General features: G+C 35.0%; 1 protein-coding gene across 1 annotated transcript in view; it reads left to right on the forward strand.

Moving 5' to 3' along the window:
* Window positions 1-16099, forward strand: part of TMPRSS15 (transmembrane serine protease 15) — an 839864-nt gene that overhangs the window by 347463 nt on the left and 476302 nt on the right. Inside the window, exon 12 of the mRNA XM_053705190.1 lies at window positions 10089-10198. Within this exon, the coding sequence (XP_053561165.1) occupies window positions 10089-10198 (110 nt within the window). The remainder of the gene's footprint in view (window positions 1-10088; window positions 10199-16099) is intronic.

Below are 16099 nucleotides of genomic sequence, written 5' to 3' on the forward strand. Positions count from 1 at the left end.
CTTCTTTTTTAATTCTGTGGGAGCTAATATGATCTTTAAATGTCTTGCTTTTTTATATACAATATGAGGTCAGTCCGGTAATATCATTCCTAATCTATCATCACTTTTTTAAATTTTCTCAATGTCTGTTCAATATCTTTTCTAGCAGGTGTTTGTTCTTACTATACTTTGTAATGAAAGGTATAAATAATATTCCTTCTTCGTCAGAGTCCATTCTATTATTATCTTTAACCTTATCTTTAATGAGATCTTTCCTATCTATCACACAAACTATGTTGTCATTTCAATTTCACTTACCTCATATCCTCTATCCAGCATTTTTTATTTTAATACATTAGATCGAGTCTCAAAATCTTCATTATTGCTACAATGTTTCTTAATCATAAGATACTATCCCTTAGTGATAATATTTTTCCACCTATTATGGTGGCAACTCAAATGGTGGATGCAACTATTGGCATTCACCTGTTTAATATACGTTTCTGTACATAATCTATTCCCAGACACAAAAATATCAAGATCCAGAAAACTATTTGTGGATCTTCTTCTCTTACAAGTAAATTTCAAAATTATTAGTATAAGAATTCATAGTATATCATGTGGTTTACACTAGCCGTAGAGTGCAATAATAAAGTGGTCAGAATATTGCGCCCCCTTAATTTGTTATTTCTTGCCGAAATGTTAAATGAGCAATAGTTTTTTTTCTGACAAATTTTAAAATTGACTTTAATTTGCCACCACTTTTATCATGTGACAGCAATCACCCAATCACAGACACATTTAAATATACACTGTGCATATAAAATGTTATACTAGAAGTAAATTGAAAAGTCACTTAAAGGGACAGTCAAGTATAAATTAAACTTTCATTATTTAGATAGGACTTTAATTTTAATTGACTTTCCAATTTACTTTTATCATCAAATTTGCTTTTTTCTCTTGGTATTCTTAGTTTAAACTAAAGATAGGTAGGCTCATATGCTAATTTCTAAGCCTTTGAGGGCTGCCTCTTATCACATTCTTTTTAAATCTCTTTTCAACACAAAGAGACAGAAAGTACACGTGGGCCATATAGATAACACTGTGTTCAGGCACAGAAAGTTATTTAAGATCTAGCACAATACAATGCTAAATTTAAGACAATAGATAATCAACAGTCACAGTCATGTGATCAGGGGGCAGGAAGAAGGTTCCTAGATACAAGGTAATCACAAAGGTAAAAAGTACATTAATATAACTGTGTTGGTTATGCAAAACTGGGGAATGAGTAATAAAGGGATTATCTATCTTTTAAAACAATAACAATTCTATGGTTGACTGTCCCTTTAAAATTGCTTCATTTTAAAGTGATGGTAAACTTTATCTAATCAAATGACATATATGTAATCTTTGCCATTAAAAAAATATGTGTACTTTTTTTTTTTATAATCGATTTGTGAAATAATAATGCTTCTATAACAATGTTAAGCCGGCGCGCTGGGATGAACATTTTTTTAATGACAATTCCAATGAACTTTCAAACAGTGTGTGTGTCATATGACACTCTTGAAGTCCAGCCCTTTAAAAGTCCTTAGCAAGCCTATGTAGAGAGTGGGTGGGACTGCTCTCTATGTCACAGGCCTGCCAAAAGAGGAAATTAAGGAGGGCTGGATGAACAGTCGATAGTAGGATTAAAAAACTTTTATGATAAAATATACTTTTAAAAAAGTATTTTTTTGCTTGTATTTTTCATTGCAACATTCTTAAGGTTTGAAATTTACCATCACTTTAATGTTAGTTGTTAATAAGCCTAAACATTTTGCAGTGTGTTGCTGGTCTAGAAAACTGCTACATACATAAATCTGCTGTAAGAGGAAGTTAAAAAAGGCACAATTTTTTGAGGTTTTTTTACACCTAACGCGTCACATAAATGTATAATGGCCATTACAGTATATCTATACTGTAATGTTCTGTTAAATACTTTTTTTCTTTACTGTACCGCTTAGATATACTGCCCTAAGCAAAACTGAGACAAAAAATGCTTAGTGAACAAATGAGTAACTTTTGTTTATAGACAACAGAACCTAAATTGCGCATTAAATTCTGCACATTGCAAGAGAGGGTATTATGATTGATCACAATTAAATGATGTTAGCTATGCAAGATGTTTCCCTGTTATTTTATTTCTATTGACATTGTATTAACTTGAAATTAAAAAACTTTAATTTTTGCGCATATATATATATATGTATATATCGTCTCAAATGGACACAATTTCAGTTTAAAAATATTTTAATTAAAAATATTCTATTTTCACACACACAATTCACCCACCCGAATATTAAAATAAATGAATATATCTACAAAAATGGTGCAAAATCCAAAGAATGTAATTTAATTCAATTCAGTAAAAAGAATCTACATAAGATTACTCAAAAAGCAGAAAGTTCATTCTTTTACTTAAAGAGCCACTAAACCCAACATTTTTCTTTCATGATTCAGATAGAGAATAGAAATTTAAACAACATTACAATTTACTTCTATTATTTATTTTGCTTCATTTCTTAGATATCCTTAGTTGAAGAAAAAGCAATGCACATGGTGAGCCAATCACACGAGGCTTCTATGTGCAGCAACCAATCAGCAGCTACTGAGCATATCTAGATATGCTTTTCAGCAAAGAATATCAAGAGAATAAAACAAATTAGATAATAGAGGTAAATTAGAAATATGTTTAAAATTGCATTCTCTTTCTAAATCATGAAAGAAAAAATGTGGGTTTCATGTCCCTTTAATAAGCCGGAATTCATAAAAAACTATTAAAACTTTAATGCATTACATACAATAAAAATATATAACAGATACTTTCATATGTACACATTGTGCCCTGCAATGAAATGCAACTATGTTTCAAACAGAAACAAAACCACTTTTAGTAATACAAAGGATTAGCTTCCATAGGAATATTCCTTATCCCTTATTGAAGTAGATGGTAGCTCTAAAGGGACCTCCAAAGTCTTCCCAGATGATAAATGGGTAGTGAAACCTCCAGATTCTCCAAATGATGAATAGATAGTGGATGAATAGATTGTGAAAGCCGTAAGTCGTCTAAGTGGAAAGACAAAATCGGTTGCTTAAATGTATATCAATACCTTTTAAAACAAAGTATACCAGTACTTACGCATAAGTAAGCAGGTATCGGCGTAGTCTCCCCGGCTCTCCTTCTCTCAAATGGCCCTTATGGAACCCTCCTGCACCTGTCACCACAGACGCCGTCCAGGAACACAGCTTGGCCACCGTTGGAGAAAAACCAGAGGAGAAAGTGAGCACCAAAACGATGCAGCACCTTCTACTTTGTGCCCAAACTGATGACTTACTGAATAGACCGAATTCCGTCAGCCATTTGAGAGAAGGAAAGCTGGGGAGACTACGCCAATACCTGCTTACTTATGCGTAAGTACTGGTATACTTTGTTTTAAAAGGTATTGATATATATTTAAGCATACTTTTGTCTTTCCACTTAGACAACTTACGGCTTTCACAATCTATTCATCCACTATCTATCCATTATTTGCAGAATCCGGAGGTTTCATTACCCATTTATCATCTGGGAAGACTTTGGAGGTCCCTTTAGAGCTACCATCTACTTCAATAAGGGATAAGGAATATTCCTATGGAAGCTAATCCTTTGTATTACTGAAAGTGGTTTTGTTTCTGTTTGAAACATAGTTGCATTTTGTTGCAGGGCACAGTGTGTACATATGAAAGTATCTTTTATTATATATTTTTATTGTATGTAATGTATTAAAGTTTAATTTGTTTTTTATGATTTTTGGCTTATTAAGTAAAAGAATGAACTTTCTGCTTTTTGAGTAATCTTATGTAGATTCTTTTTACTGAATTTAATTAAATTACATTCTTTGGACTTTGCACCATTTTTGTAGATATATTAATTTATTTTAATATTCCGGTGAATTGTGTGTGTGAAAAGAGAATATTTTTAATTAAAATATTTTTAAACTGAAATTGTGTTCATTTGAGACGATATATATATATATATATATATATATATATATATATATATATATATATATATATATATATATATATATATATATATATATATATTTATCCCTCTTTTTATACCTATAAGCTTTAGCTTATTCTTATATGCAAAAAAATTAAAGTTTTTGGGAGTACCTCTTTTTCAATTTTTGTTTGTTTGTGGGTCATTTTGCTCTGGTCTTTTAATTTGCTTTTGCATTGTATTAACTTCACAACAGTTTGTTTTAAATAATTGTACATGAATTTTGCTATATATTAACAAACCAGTATTGTCAAACTAGTATTTTTTACAATTCTGTTATGTTTTGTCAAATGATTTTTTAAGATTCCTATTTTCTTTGTTAACATTTACTACATGTGCTTTTACCTTTTTTATTTTGTGCACCTAATTTGTCCTTTTTAAATTTAAAACCTAATCTATTCAGATTATCTTGCATTGATATTTTTCCTTACTTTTATTATTAAAAAAATCCTTCAGATGAATGAGATTTATCATGTGGTTTGATTTATTTGGCTTGTCATTTTAATAAAATGTACATTTTGGTTTTAACAATCTATGAAATCACAGCATTTTATCTTAAAGGTAACCTAGATACAGCATTGATTGACACATACTGTGTCTAGGCACACTATTAATTCAGATCACTTGACTATCACTTAGGGCTAGGGCCACACATGATGTTTGTGAGACAACATAAAAAATGGTTTAAAAATATTATAACACTACCATCAAAGTTTAGTACTAAAGATTATGGCCTCAAACACAACTGTTTCAGTTTTATCCAATATTAGAAGTGCGTTTTTTAAGTGGTCACAATATAAAATACATTAGACCTATAAAAGCCCACAGCCATGAAATAGATTTTAATAAAGAAGTCCCTGAAAACATGTTTTTGGTTGTTAAGTACTTGTTATCGGGATTGAAAATGAGAATCCAACCAAAGCTAACACCTACAATAGCACTTTCGAACATTCACGGCTGGTGCTTGTATATAGGCAGAAAAGGCAGCTGCCTTACTGCCCCACTGCAGAAGGGGCACAAATTTGCAGCACAACAAAAAGAACATTTTTATTTAATATGTCCTTGCTGCTGAACTTGAATTTCTTCTCAAAGTAATTATGCAGCAGTGTTTGCCTCTATAGCGCCCCATCCTGTTCCCCCGTCCCCTGTGCTGATTTCCCCTTCCTCCAAGCAGAGGGAGCTCACCTCTTTCAATATACAGCAGTGCATTATGGGGCACTATAAATATCTCACATGCAGCCTGGGAAATTTAAAATTACTTTACAGGATGCTGCAGAGAAAATCAGAGCTTTAGACTGAAAATTGCAGCTATGATCAGATGACACTGCTTCAAGATGTTGAGGTTTTATAGTATGTTGTGCACGTTCCCCTGCAGATTGTATTCTTAATGTATAGGACATCACATAACAATTTAAATTATTTAGAGTGTGCACATACATTTAGGGCTCTGTCTACCACTTTAATCCACAAGATTCTTTAATCCTCAAGAAGTGCACAGCACCACTTTATAAGGATAGTTGCGGTGCTGTGCATTTCTTGACATTTTTTGTGTACGTTTTTTTAATACTCAGGACACATCTTATCTAACCAAACTGACCGGCACCAGCTGAATGATTATGTGATTCTGCTTTCAGCAGATCACAGACATAAGCCTACAGCTCCTTACTGCCTTACACTTACTGCAGTGTTTCTGTTCTATTTAACAAAGATTTTTCATTTAGTAATGATTACAATTGTTGCTTGCATAGACATCCAGGAGCTGATTCATTAAGACTGCTGCTCCTTATCTCGTCCACCACCTCTGATGCAGCAGACAGCAATCCGCCCAATCGTATACAATCAGGTTGAGTGACACCCCCTGCTAGAGGCCAATTGGCAAATAATCTGCAGGGGGCGGCATTGCACAAGCAGTTCACCAGAACTGCTTGTGCAGAACTGCTTGTGCAATGATAAATGCAGACAGCGTATGCTGTCAGCATTTATCGATGTGCGGCAGACATGATCCCCTACAGCAGATCATGTCCACTCACAATTTCATAAATCGGCCCCTAAGTCTCCCAAGTCATCCTAATCCTAACATAGCTGTAACTTTAGAGGTTTAAAACAGTCTGTTAAACACTGTGGGGTAGATTTAATAAGCTAATAAGCAGTGAATGCTGCTTTCTAAAAAATACTTATAAGCACACTCTCATCAGCAGGAATCCTAAGAACTAGGGTGCAGAAGTAGTCAAATATTTATCCAAAAATCTCAATCTCTGGATTTAAGCACAGCAAAAGTTTATTCACTGACGTTTCGGGGTTTACACCCTTTCCCTTCCTGGTCTGAGGATGGGTGTAAACCCGAAACATCACTGAATAAACCTTTGCTGTGCTTAAATCCAGAGAGAGCGATTTTGTGGATGAATATATATATATATATATATATATATTTGTATAATGTGTGTGCATGCATATATATCCGCATACATGCATTTATATATGTATATACGTAAATATATGCACATATATACACATACACACACATACACACATATATATATATGCATATACTGTATATACTGCCTTTATATTCAAATAGTAATGATGATTGTATCCAAAGGGTATAATAAAATGGATGGACATAACAGGGTACATTTAATACTGATAAGTTGTTAAATGACTTCACATTTGGTGCTGATGATGAATTTGCCATTTAAACACCTAAATTAGGTGTTTATTATTCTGTAGTTGGAAGATTACTTTCCTTAAGTATAGTAGAGGACCTACTCAACAGAGACCTTGTGTTGTTGCGACAAAGATAACTCAATAGTAAGCAATAGTAATAATATACATGCTGTTCTGTATTATGATTTTGAGGATAGATAGAGGGACCTGCAACTAACATTAATAAAAGGCTCTCCTGCATTGGGATTGTATATATTCTGCACCTATATATAAACTCTCTGCTATGGGACCCCCAGCACTTGGGCATTGGTGACATTGCAACTTCTGTGCCAATGGTAGTTTAGCCTCTGCTTGAGCGTAACCTCAAATGTACCAACATAAAATAAAACTGGCTGTCGCTGGAATCCAGACGCTCCCTCCATCTTTCCTGCCTTGTCTTTAAGAGAATTTCTGGGAAGCTCCCACCCTACATGAGCAGAATGCTCTCCCCGGCTATTCCCACCTCCTATAACCTCCGATCCAGTAACAGCACATTATTTAGCTTGCCTAAATACAAAAAGAAAGCAGCTCGATCCTCCTTTTCCTACCGAGCGCCACAATTATGGAATGACCTCCCTCACACTTTCAAACCTTCCCCAAGCCTAATATCCTTTAAGAGATCCCTCTCTACATATCTCAAAACAGAATGCACCTGTTATGGTTGATTATATGTTTCTTACCTGTTCTATGTAAAATGTTTGCATTTATTGTGTATTATTATTGTTTTTATATTTTATTGTACCCTATTGTATCAATGCAATGTTTTGTGGACCCAGGACATACTTGAAAACGAGAGAAATCTCAATGTACCCTTCCTGGTAAAATATTTTATAAATAAATAAAATAAATAAATTATTGTATCACTTAAGTATTCCACTATTGATAGGGTAAAATTAATATTAGTATTATGGTAGATAGCAGTATTAGTTGGCAGTGGACCAAGTTACTATTTGGAAAAAACAAACATTTCTAGTGGGATGTTAAAGATAGGAGAAGCCTTAAGGTAGTTTATGTTCATCTGGGTGTCAGAATTGGAATCTAGGGTAATAACTCAGAGATAGTAAGAACTCTGGGTTTCTATTTACATTTTATAATATTACATCTTCTCTTGAAACACAGTCAGTTAGGTATAGAGATAGAGTTCCAGGTTTTAATATAGATGGCCCAATAATTTCTTCTTAACATTTTGCTCTAGCGATAATTGTTTATGATGAGATAATAATGATAACAGCCATGGTTGTTTTAACTCAATGTATAAGCACTGGTCTCACATAGAGTATAGAGGCACTGCCGATATTTCTTGTTTATATCCACTCTCTCATCATTTACTGCCTTGAATATTGCAACGCCATCCTCTCCGACCTCCCTAGCTGCCATCTATCTCCCTTACAATCTATAATAAATGCCTCTGCCAGGCTAATCTTCCTTACACATCGCACCTCATCTGCTGTACCTCTCTGCCAGTCCCTTCACTCGCTTCCTCTAACCTCCGGAATAAAACATAAAATTCTGACTATAAATTTTAAAGCTCTCAATAACACTACACCACCCTATGGCCCCTAGTTATCAATGTCTGTCGGACCTGATCCGACAGTGCGGATCAGGTCCGACAGACATCGCTGAATACGGCTCACAAGAGCTGCTGGTGCAACGCCGTCCCCTGCAGACTCGCGGCCAATGGGCCGCCAGCAGGGGGTTGTCAATCAACCCGATCGTACTCGATCGGGTTGATTTCCGGCGATGTGTGTCTTTGCGACCGCTGCTTCATAACTGGTGTTTCTGGTGAGCCTGCAGGCTCGCCAGAAACACGGGGCATCAAACTCCATACAGAGCTTGATACATATGCCCCTATACCTCTAACCAAGTCTCCAGATTATCTCCCTACCGTCTCCTTCACTCTGGTCATGACCTCCTCTCCTTCTCTCTTGTTACCTCCTCAAATTCCCATCTACAAGACTTCTCCAGACTGGCCCCTATTTTGAGAAACTCTCTGTCTTGCTCAACACCACTCTCCCCTAGTTTTGAAACTTAAATCGAGAGAGCGATTTGTTGGGATGAATATACTGTATATATATATATATTTATATATATATATATATATATATATATTACGTATATATATATATATATATATATATATATATATATATATATTAATCTATTTACAGACATGTATACACATATAAACACATAAATGTATATTTATTAGAGCCCTTTGCAGTTAAGTAGATAAAAACTTGAAAAATCATATGTATGCAATATTCCTATTCAATAAAGTGTTATACTGTGTATTTACTGTAAATATTTCACTATCTTATGTTCTTCACATAGCAGAATATGTTCTATGTATTTATAAATATATATTCTTTTATATATATATATATATATATATATATATATATATATATTGTGTATATATATATATTGTGTGTGTGTATATATTGTGTGTGTGTATATATATATATATATATATATATATATATATAAAATATTGTATATATATATAGGTATAGATAAATATAGTACCAAAAAAACATCAGATATATGTGGAAATATGAATAAATAGAATATATTCTGTTATTTGAAGAACATTGGAATATGAAATATTCATATATTCATGTCAGGTTAACACAAATGAGGATATGAGATAAGGTTTGCGCGAAAGTGGGGTGTTTTTTTCCACTTTTTTTTCTATATTGACTTTTATGGGGGAATACGTGAATGCACATGCAATATTCTAACCAGCTTTTTACATTTGTTGGGTCAGCGCAAGAGTAAAAACAGTTTACCTTCAAACTCGTAATATGAACACTACCCCACTAGCGCAAAAAGATTACTTCTAGCGCATCAAATGCTCAAGCGGAAGTGTTAATTTGCGATCCACTAATAATCTGGCCCATAATATATATATATATATATATATATATTGTATTTATTATTCTTTTGCAGACATTACTTGTTTACATGTTAGCAGTAACCTTCAGACACATTATTGTCATCTTTTTGCATTCCAAGGCCCAGTCCCTCAGGGGTGTTGCTAAAATATTGGTAGATATGGGGCTTTAGCCCCGATGGATAACTATCTCCCTCATATGCTCATACTGACATAAAATATCAGTATATACTCTCATAACTTACTTATACACAACCATGTACCTATTTAATTCTTCATATACTTTTCACCTTTGTAGTCTATCCAGCTCTCTCATTGAATTTGTCCAACATTTGCTTTCAGGTATATATGCACTTTCATCAAAGTATCAATCAACCTTAATCGTTTTTTTTTGTAATATAATTTGTGTGCTTATTTTTATTTCAGTGCTACAAATGGTTTCAACATCAAATTGACTTTTACTTCATTTGATACTGAACCTTATACAGATGCTTTAAATATTTATGAAGGCATTGGACCAGATAAGATTTTAAGAGGTAAGTCCTGCATACTTCTATACACAATGGTAATTCAAAATATATTTTAATTAACTATTAGGGGTCTATTTAACAAGGGCCCCTTCAGGCTTGCCGGAAACAGGAGTTAAGAAGCAGCCATCTTAAGACCGCTGCTCCTAAACTTATATAGTGCCTCTGATGTGGCGTATAGCAATCCGCCCGATCATGTACGATTGGGCTGTTTGAAACCCCCTGCTAGCGGCAAGATTGGCCGCAAATCTGCAGGGGGCAGTATTGCAAAAGCAGTTCACAAGAACTGCTGGTGCAATGATAAATGCAGACAGCGTATGCATTTATCGATGTGCGGCGGACATGGTTCGCTATAGCGGATCATGTGTGTCCGCACATATATAAATAGACCCCTTAGAGTACACTTTCATGTAACATTATGGGCTCCATGTACTAAGCCACCTAAGCTACTTTGGAGCCCTTGCAGGAAAGTTCACACATGCAATCCTGCTTCCTGCATTTTAAGAAACTTAAAAATAAAGAAATCAGACAATATGTACGGATAATGGGGTATTTTCGAACGCTATAAAAAACTTACCACATTATTTATATAAAAAAATTCCTTTAGATTTTTATGTTAAATTCCATACAAAAACAATTATAAACTTTAAGGGACATAATGGGTAAAAAATATTATGTGCATGAGTGTATTTCAGGTATAAATTTAAGATTTTACTAAACTTCTATTTGCAAAAAATGCTTCATGTAAAAACTGTTAGGTCCAGATTACAAGTGGCGCAATATTTAGCGCTTTCGCTCTTGTACAAACAACACCAGAAGTAAACTTTTAACAGATGCAAGTAAGCGTACTTATTGCAAGTCGGAAGTAAATTGTTTTTACACAAGCAAAACCCAATGGTCGCTATCTTCAGGACTTCAGATATTGTGATGTGTGTGTGTGTGTGTGTGTGTATATGTGTATATATTTATATGTTTATATGCGTTTATGTGCATATACATATATCGATTCATAAATACACTTGTATGTATGTATGTATGTATATATATATATATATATATATATATATATGTATATACATATACACACATACACATATTTAGACACACACATACACATATATACATACAATATATCCCTTTCTATGCAAACATCTTGTCATATACCATATACCTTTTAATCCTTATGAAAAAAAATATTAATATTTGTATGAAAACATTCCATTAGATAGTGTATATATTAGTTTTATGCTGAACAGTAGCTCAGTAGCTTGTTCTATGGTGAATTACCACCCAGGAGCAGACACTTTTAGCACAATTGTGCCTTTGACAGAGACAAACTTTCCTAATAAAATAAGCTAACAAGTTATTGAGCTGGTTGTTTGTTCCCAAGAGTGCCCCTCTCTGTGTATATTATATCTCCATAAGAGAGAAAGGGGCAACCAAACATGGACTCCTTGCTCAGTGTGCTTAACGGAATGTGGCTATACCTCACTGACATGGCCCAATTAAGGAAATGATCGTCTGGGGTTGCATGTTCCTTGTTCAGAGAGGAATTGCATGGTATTTCAGCGCTGGACAGACTTTAATAGGTAGAATCAGACTAATATACTTTAGTAAAATTTTCTTTTGTGAAAAGCATTACTGGGCTAAAAAGAAGCTGCACCTAGGTGGTGAATTGGCATAGAACAAGTAAACAAGTTATTAAGCTGGTTGTTCGTTCCTTAGAGTGCACTTCTCTCTGTGTGTACTTTATTTTAATGTATTAATGTTGTGTTTGGTGCACATTTTAGCCCTAACCCTTTACACAAGGTGTTCAGTCATGCTAAACCAACAATCACAAATTTAGATTGCGCTGGGTGGTGCGTGTTTACTTTCAACTCGTAAGTTAACGCAGTCACGAAATTACGACGTTAACGTGCTACTTGCAATGTTGCCCATGATGTTTCAGCAGCATACACACATATGCCAGTCATGCCCTTTGCCCTTATTAGACTAAGGATCTGATGATCAGAAACTTGCTTTCATACAAAGAAATCATGCAAAATTTTGGGGGGCATTTTTGAGCATTTTAACCTCTTAAGGACATATGACGGAAATTTTCCGTCATAAAACAATTGAGCAAACTGAAAGCTGTGTCCTTAAAGGGTTAATATAATGTATGCTTCTCGACTTCATTGCTAGATAAACAGCTTTCAAGCTAAAATGTACCTTTATAAAATTCTTTGAAGGACCTCACAGTACTGATGAGACTTCTTAGATAATCTAACCAGAGCAGAGACCTTTAGATTATCTGTCTCTAAAAGTTTTTATTTTTAATTTTTAGGTTTCATTGATTGAGTAGGTAATGCTTGCAATTGTTTGCTGACATTGCTTTAATATGGGGGTGGGTGATTTCAGAGTGTTTTGACCATTTTCAAAAGAAATACTAAATTAGAAAATGTTTCTTTCATACAGGTGGTGAGGTGTGAGTCCATGATCCACTAATCATGGGAATTGCCTTCCTGGAGGAGTCAACATTTCCAAAACCCCAAGAGCTTTAAATAACCCATCCCACCTCACACATAAGTATTTTCTTTGCCTCAGCTGGAGGTTGATGAAGAATGAAGATGTTCATGAGTTTCTTCAAAGAGAGGGGTTTTTGATTGTATTTTAGGCCCAGTTTCTTCTCAATGTGCAGTGCTTGTCAGAGGGATGCATTTGGGGTATTGTTTTTGATTCTTTTATTCATCTCAGGGTAATTTCTTCATAAACTTTCCATAACCAGTCACAGGACTTGCCTGTTGCCTTCCTTTATGGATCTACAATATACTACTATTCCATATCATCTACTGATATGTTTCAGTACTGGTTTGGTCGTCTACTTCTTAGATAGTGGACGAGAATAAGTATAATTTTGTATTGCCATATAAGACACTCTAAGGCTATGTTATGGGCATTATGTGTTATAGTTATATATATGTATATATGTATATATCCATTACATATGGCCCTGGAACACAATCACGCATCTGCCTTTAGGTTTGCGCTTGTTGGGTTTGTGTGCTTTGGGTTTGCGCACGTCCAGTTAGGGCACATGCCATAGTTTTCTATTAGGGGTATTTTTCACTGTCACTTGGCCGTTTAGCACACGCTCGTCGGTTATGCACACGCTGGGTTTTGGAGCACGTTTTCCCTTATATCGTTCAATTGATTTGGTGTACGCTCATTTAAGTCAGATGTTTTATTCTTTCGGTCTCTTAATTTTTTGACAGTCAAGTTTTGCACGTATTATTACTTAAGTTACTTAGGAGGAGGTAGGTTTTCCCACTCCTCAAGAGCTTATTTTAGGGGGATATAGTGCTTTATGCTTTATTTAACGCTGTAATGGAGCCTTCTGATTCTGTTCCTATTTCTTCCCCGGAAGCAAAGTCCCCTGATCAACTTTGTACCAATAGGTATGCTTACTGTAAGAAAGCTGAAGTACCTTCCTCAGCTCATTTATGTGACTTATGTTTAAATTTGTTAATGCAATCAGACCAAAATAATGTTGTTTATATGGGTAATAATGCTCCTTCTGTTTTTTCATTACAGAAGAAAGCTGAGGAACTTTAACCACATTTGAGAAAATTAATTATAGCAACAGAATCTGAAGCTATTGCTGCTCTCCTGCCTGTAAACAAGCTTTGAAAGGTCAGTACAGGTTTCTTCTACCAGTACTATGGGCTCCCTATACGAAGCAGCAAGAGCCGCTCCGGAGCCCTTGCTGGGCAGGATCGCATATGCGGGCCTGCTTCCAGCAATATAAGAAGCAGCGGTCATTAGACTGCTGCTTCTTACCCTCCTCATCACTCAGAGGTGGAGAAGAGAAATCACAGAGAGCAAGCGAGCTCTCTGGGATTGACAGTCCATTCACTTACGAGATTGGTCGCATGAATGAAGCGGCGGCATTACACACTCTTTGGAGTGTGTAATGATACATACAGGCCAGTGGATCAACAGGTCCTTTGCCCATATGCAGCGATGGTGGGCAGACAGCATTGATAACCTGTCCGCCCGCCTTTTTTATGCATGGGGCCCTTTGTGACCTGTTGTGTCTTCAGAGGGTGAAGTTTTTTCTGCTGATGAGGAATTTTCATCTGATGTGGAGCATGATATTTCCTCTTGTTTGTTTAAGTTGAACGTTAAATGAGGTCTTTATTACTTTAGGTGTTACAAATCCTAAAGCTTCTGATGACAAACCTTGCAATCATTTCAATTCAGGTTTTAAGACTGTTGTTAAAGGGACACTGAACCCAATGTTTTGCTTTTGTGATTGAGATAGAGCATGCAATTTTAAGCAACTTTCTAATTTACTCCTATTATCAATTTTTTTTTTTCATTCTCTTGGTATTTTTATTTGAAATGCAAGAATGTACGTTTAGATGCTGACCCATTTTTGGTGAACAACCTAGGTTGTTCTTGCTGATTGGTGGATAAATTCACCCACTAATAAACAAGTGCTGTCCAGAGGTCTGAACCAAAAAATAGCTTAGATGCCTTCTTTTTCAAATAACGATAGCAAGAGAACGAAGAAAAAATTATAATAGGAGTAAATTAGAAAGTTGGTTAAAATTGCATGCTCTATCTGAATCACAAAAGAAAACAATTTGGGCTTAGTGTCCCTTTAAACTCCCTGAAGTGTTTTCTATTCCTGATGCTGTCTTTGACATGGAATGGTCTAAGCCTGGGAATTCTTTTAACCCTTCGGCAAGGTTTAAGAAAATATATCCTTTGCCAGGTCAAATAATGAGTAATGGGAAACAGTTCCTAAGGTTGATGGGGCTCTTTCCCCTTTGGCTTTATGTGCTCTTCTTCCTTTGGAAGATAGTTTTTCTTTTAAATACCCTCTAGACAGAGGCTTTTCACAGAAGGGATTTTTAAAAGCAAGTTACTTTCATAGGCCAGCCATTTCAATAGCTGATGTGGCTACTGTTTCAACTTATTGGTTATCCAGCCTTTCTGAACAGTGTTTTGAAATTCCTGTTTGTGGCAATTTTTTAAGTTTAATTAAGAATTATAATTCTTTTATTTGTGATGCTGTCTTTGATATTATGAAAATTAATGTATTTGGCAGTTCTTGCCAGGAAACTTTATGGCTTAAAACCTGGTCTGCTGCTATGAGGCCAGATTACATGTGGAGCACTAAATATCACTTTAGTGAAAGTAATATTTGCGCTCCACTGAGTAATACCAGCGCACACTATTGTGCGCTGGTATAACAAGTTCACAGCAATGCAAACGTGACCTCGCGTTCACATTGCTGGGAAGCATTGTGCTCACGAGATTGCTTTTCTATAGGCTTCAATGGGAACTAGCACAGCAAAGGGGGTAAACACATATATTAACACATAAATATATCTATATATATATATAAGCATACACATTTACTGGATCACTCAGTTCCTATAGACTGCAATGTAAAGACACTTTTCAGTGCCGTTTTTTTTCTTAAACGCTGCTCCTGCCAACATTTTCCCCAAAATACTGCCTAGTACGGATATTTTACTAAAAAATATAAATGCTTTCTTATTAAGATACACTACACTGTATTGTGGTGGCATTTGGGGCACATTTATAAAACTAACCAGAGATTTGATCTCTGACTAACTTTATAAGTGCTAATTGTTACCGCAAGCTTGTGGAAGCAATAACCAGCCACTTGTATTGGCTGGTAATTTATTGTACGCCAAATAAATTAGCGCTCCACTTGTAATCTAAGCCATGGTGTTTAAATCTAGATTATTATCTCTTTCCTTTCAGAGAAAGAACAGTTGTTGTCAAGCTTTGCTAGTTTTCAATCTAGGGATGATCATTTGGTAAATTTATTTTTACAGTCCTCATTTTGTCTCCTAGAGAAGTGGATTCTACTTCAGAATGTTTTCAAACAGATAT

This window comes from Bombina bombina, chromosome 3 (assembly GCF_027579735.1).
Source record: "Bombina bombina isolate aBomBom1 chromosome 3, aBomBom1.pri, whole genome shotgun sequence".
Lineage (NCBI taxonomy): Eukaryota > Metazoa > Chordata > Amphibia > Anura > Bombinatoridae > Bombina > Bombina bombina.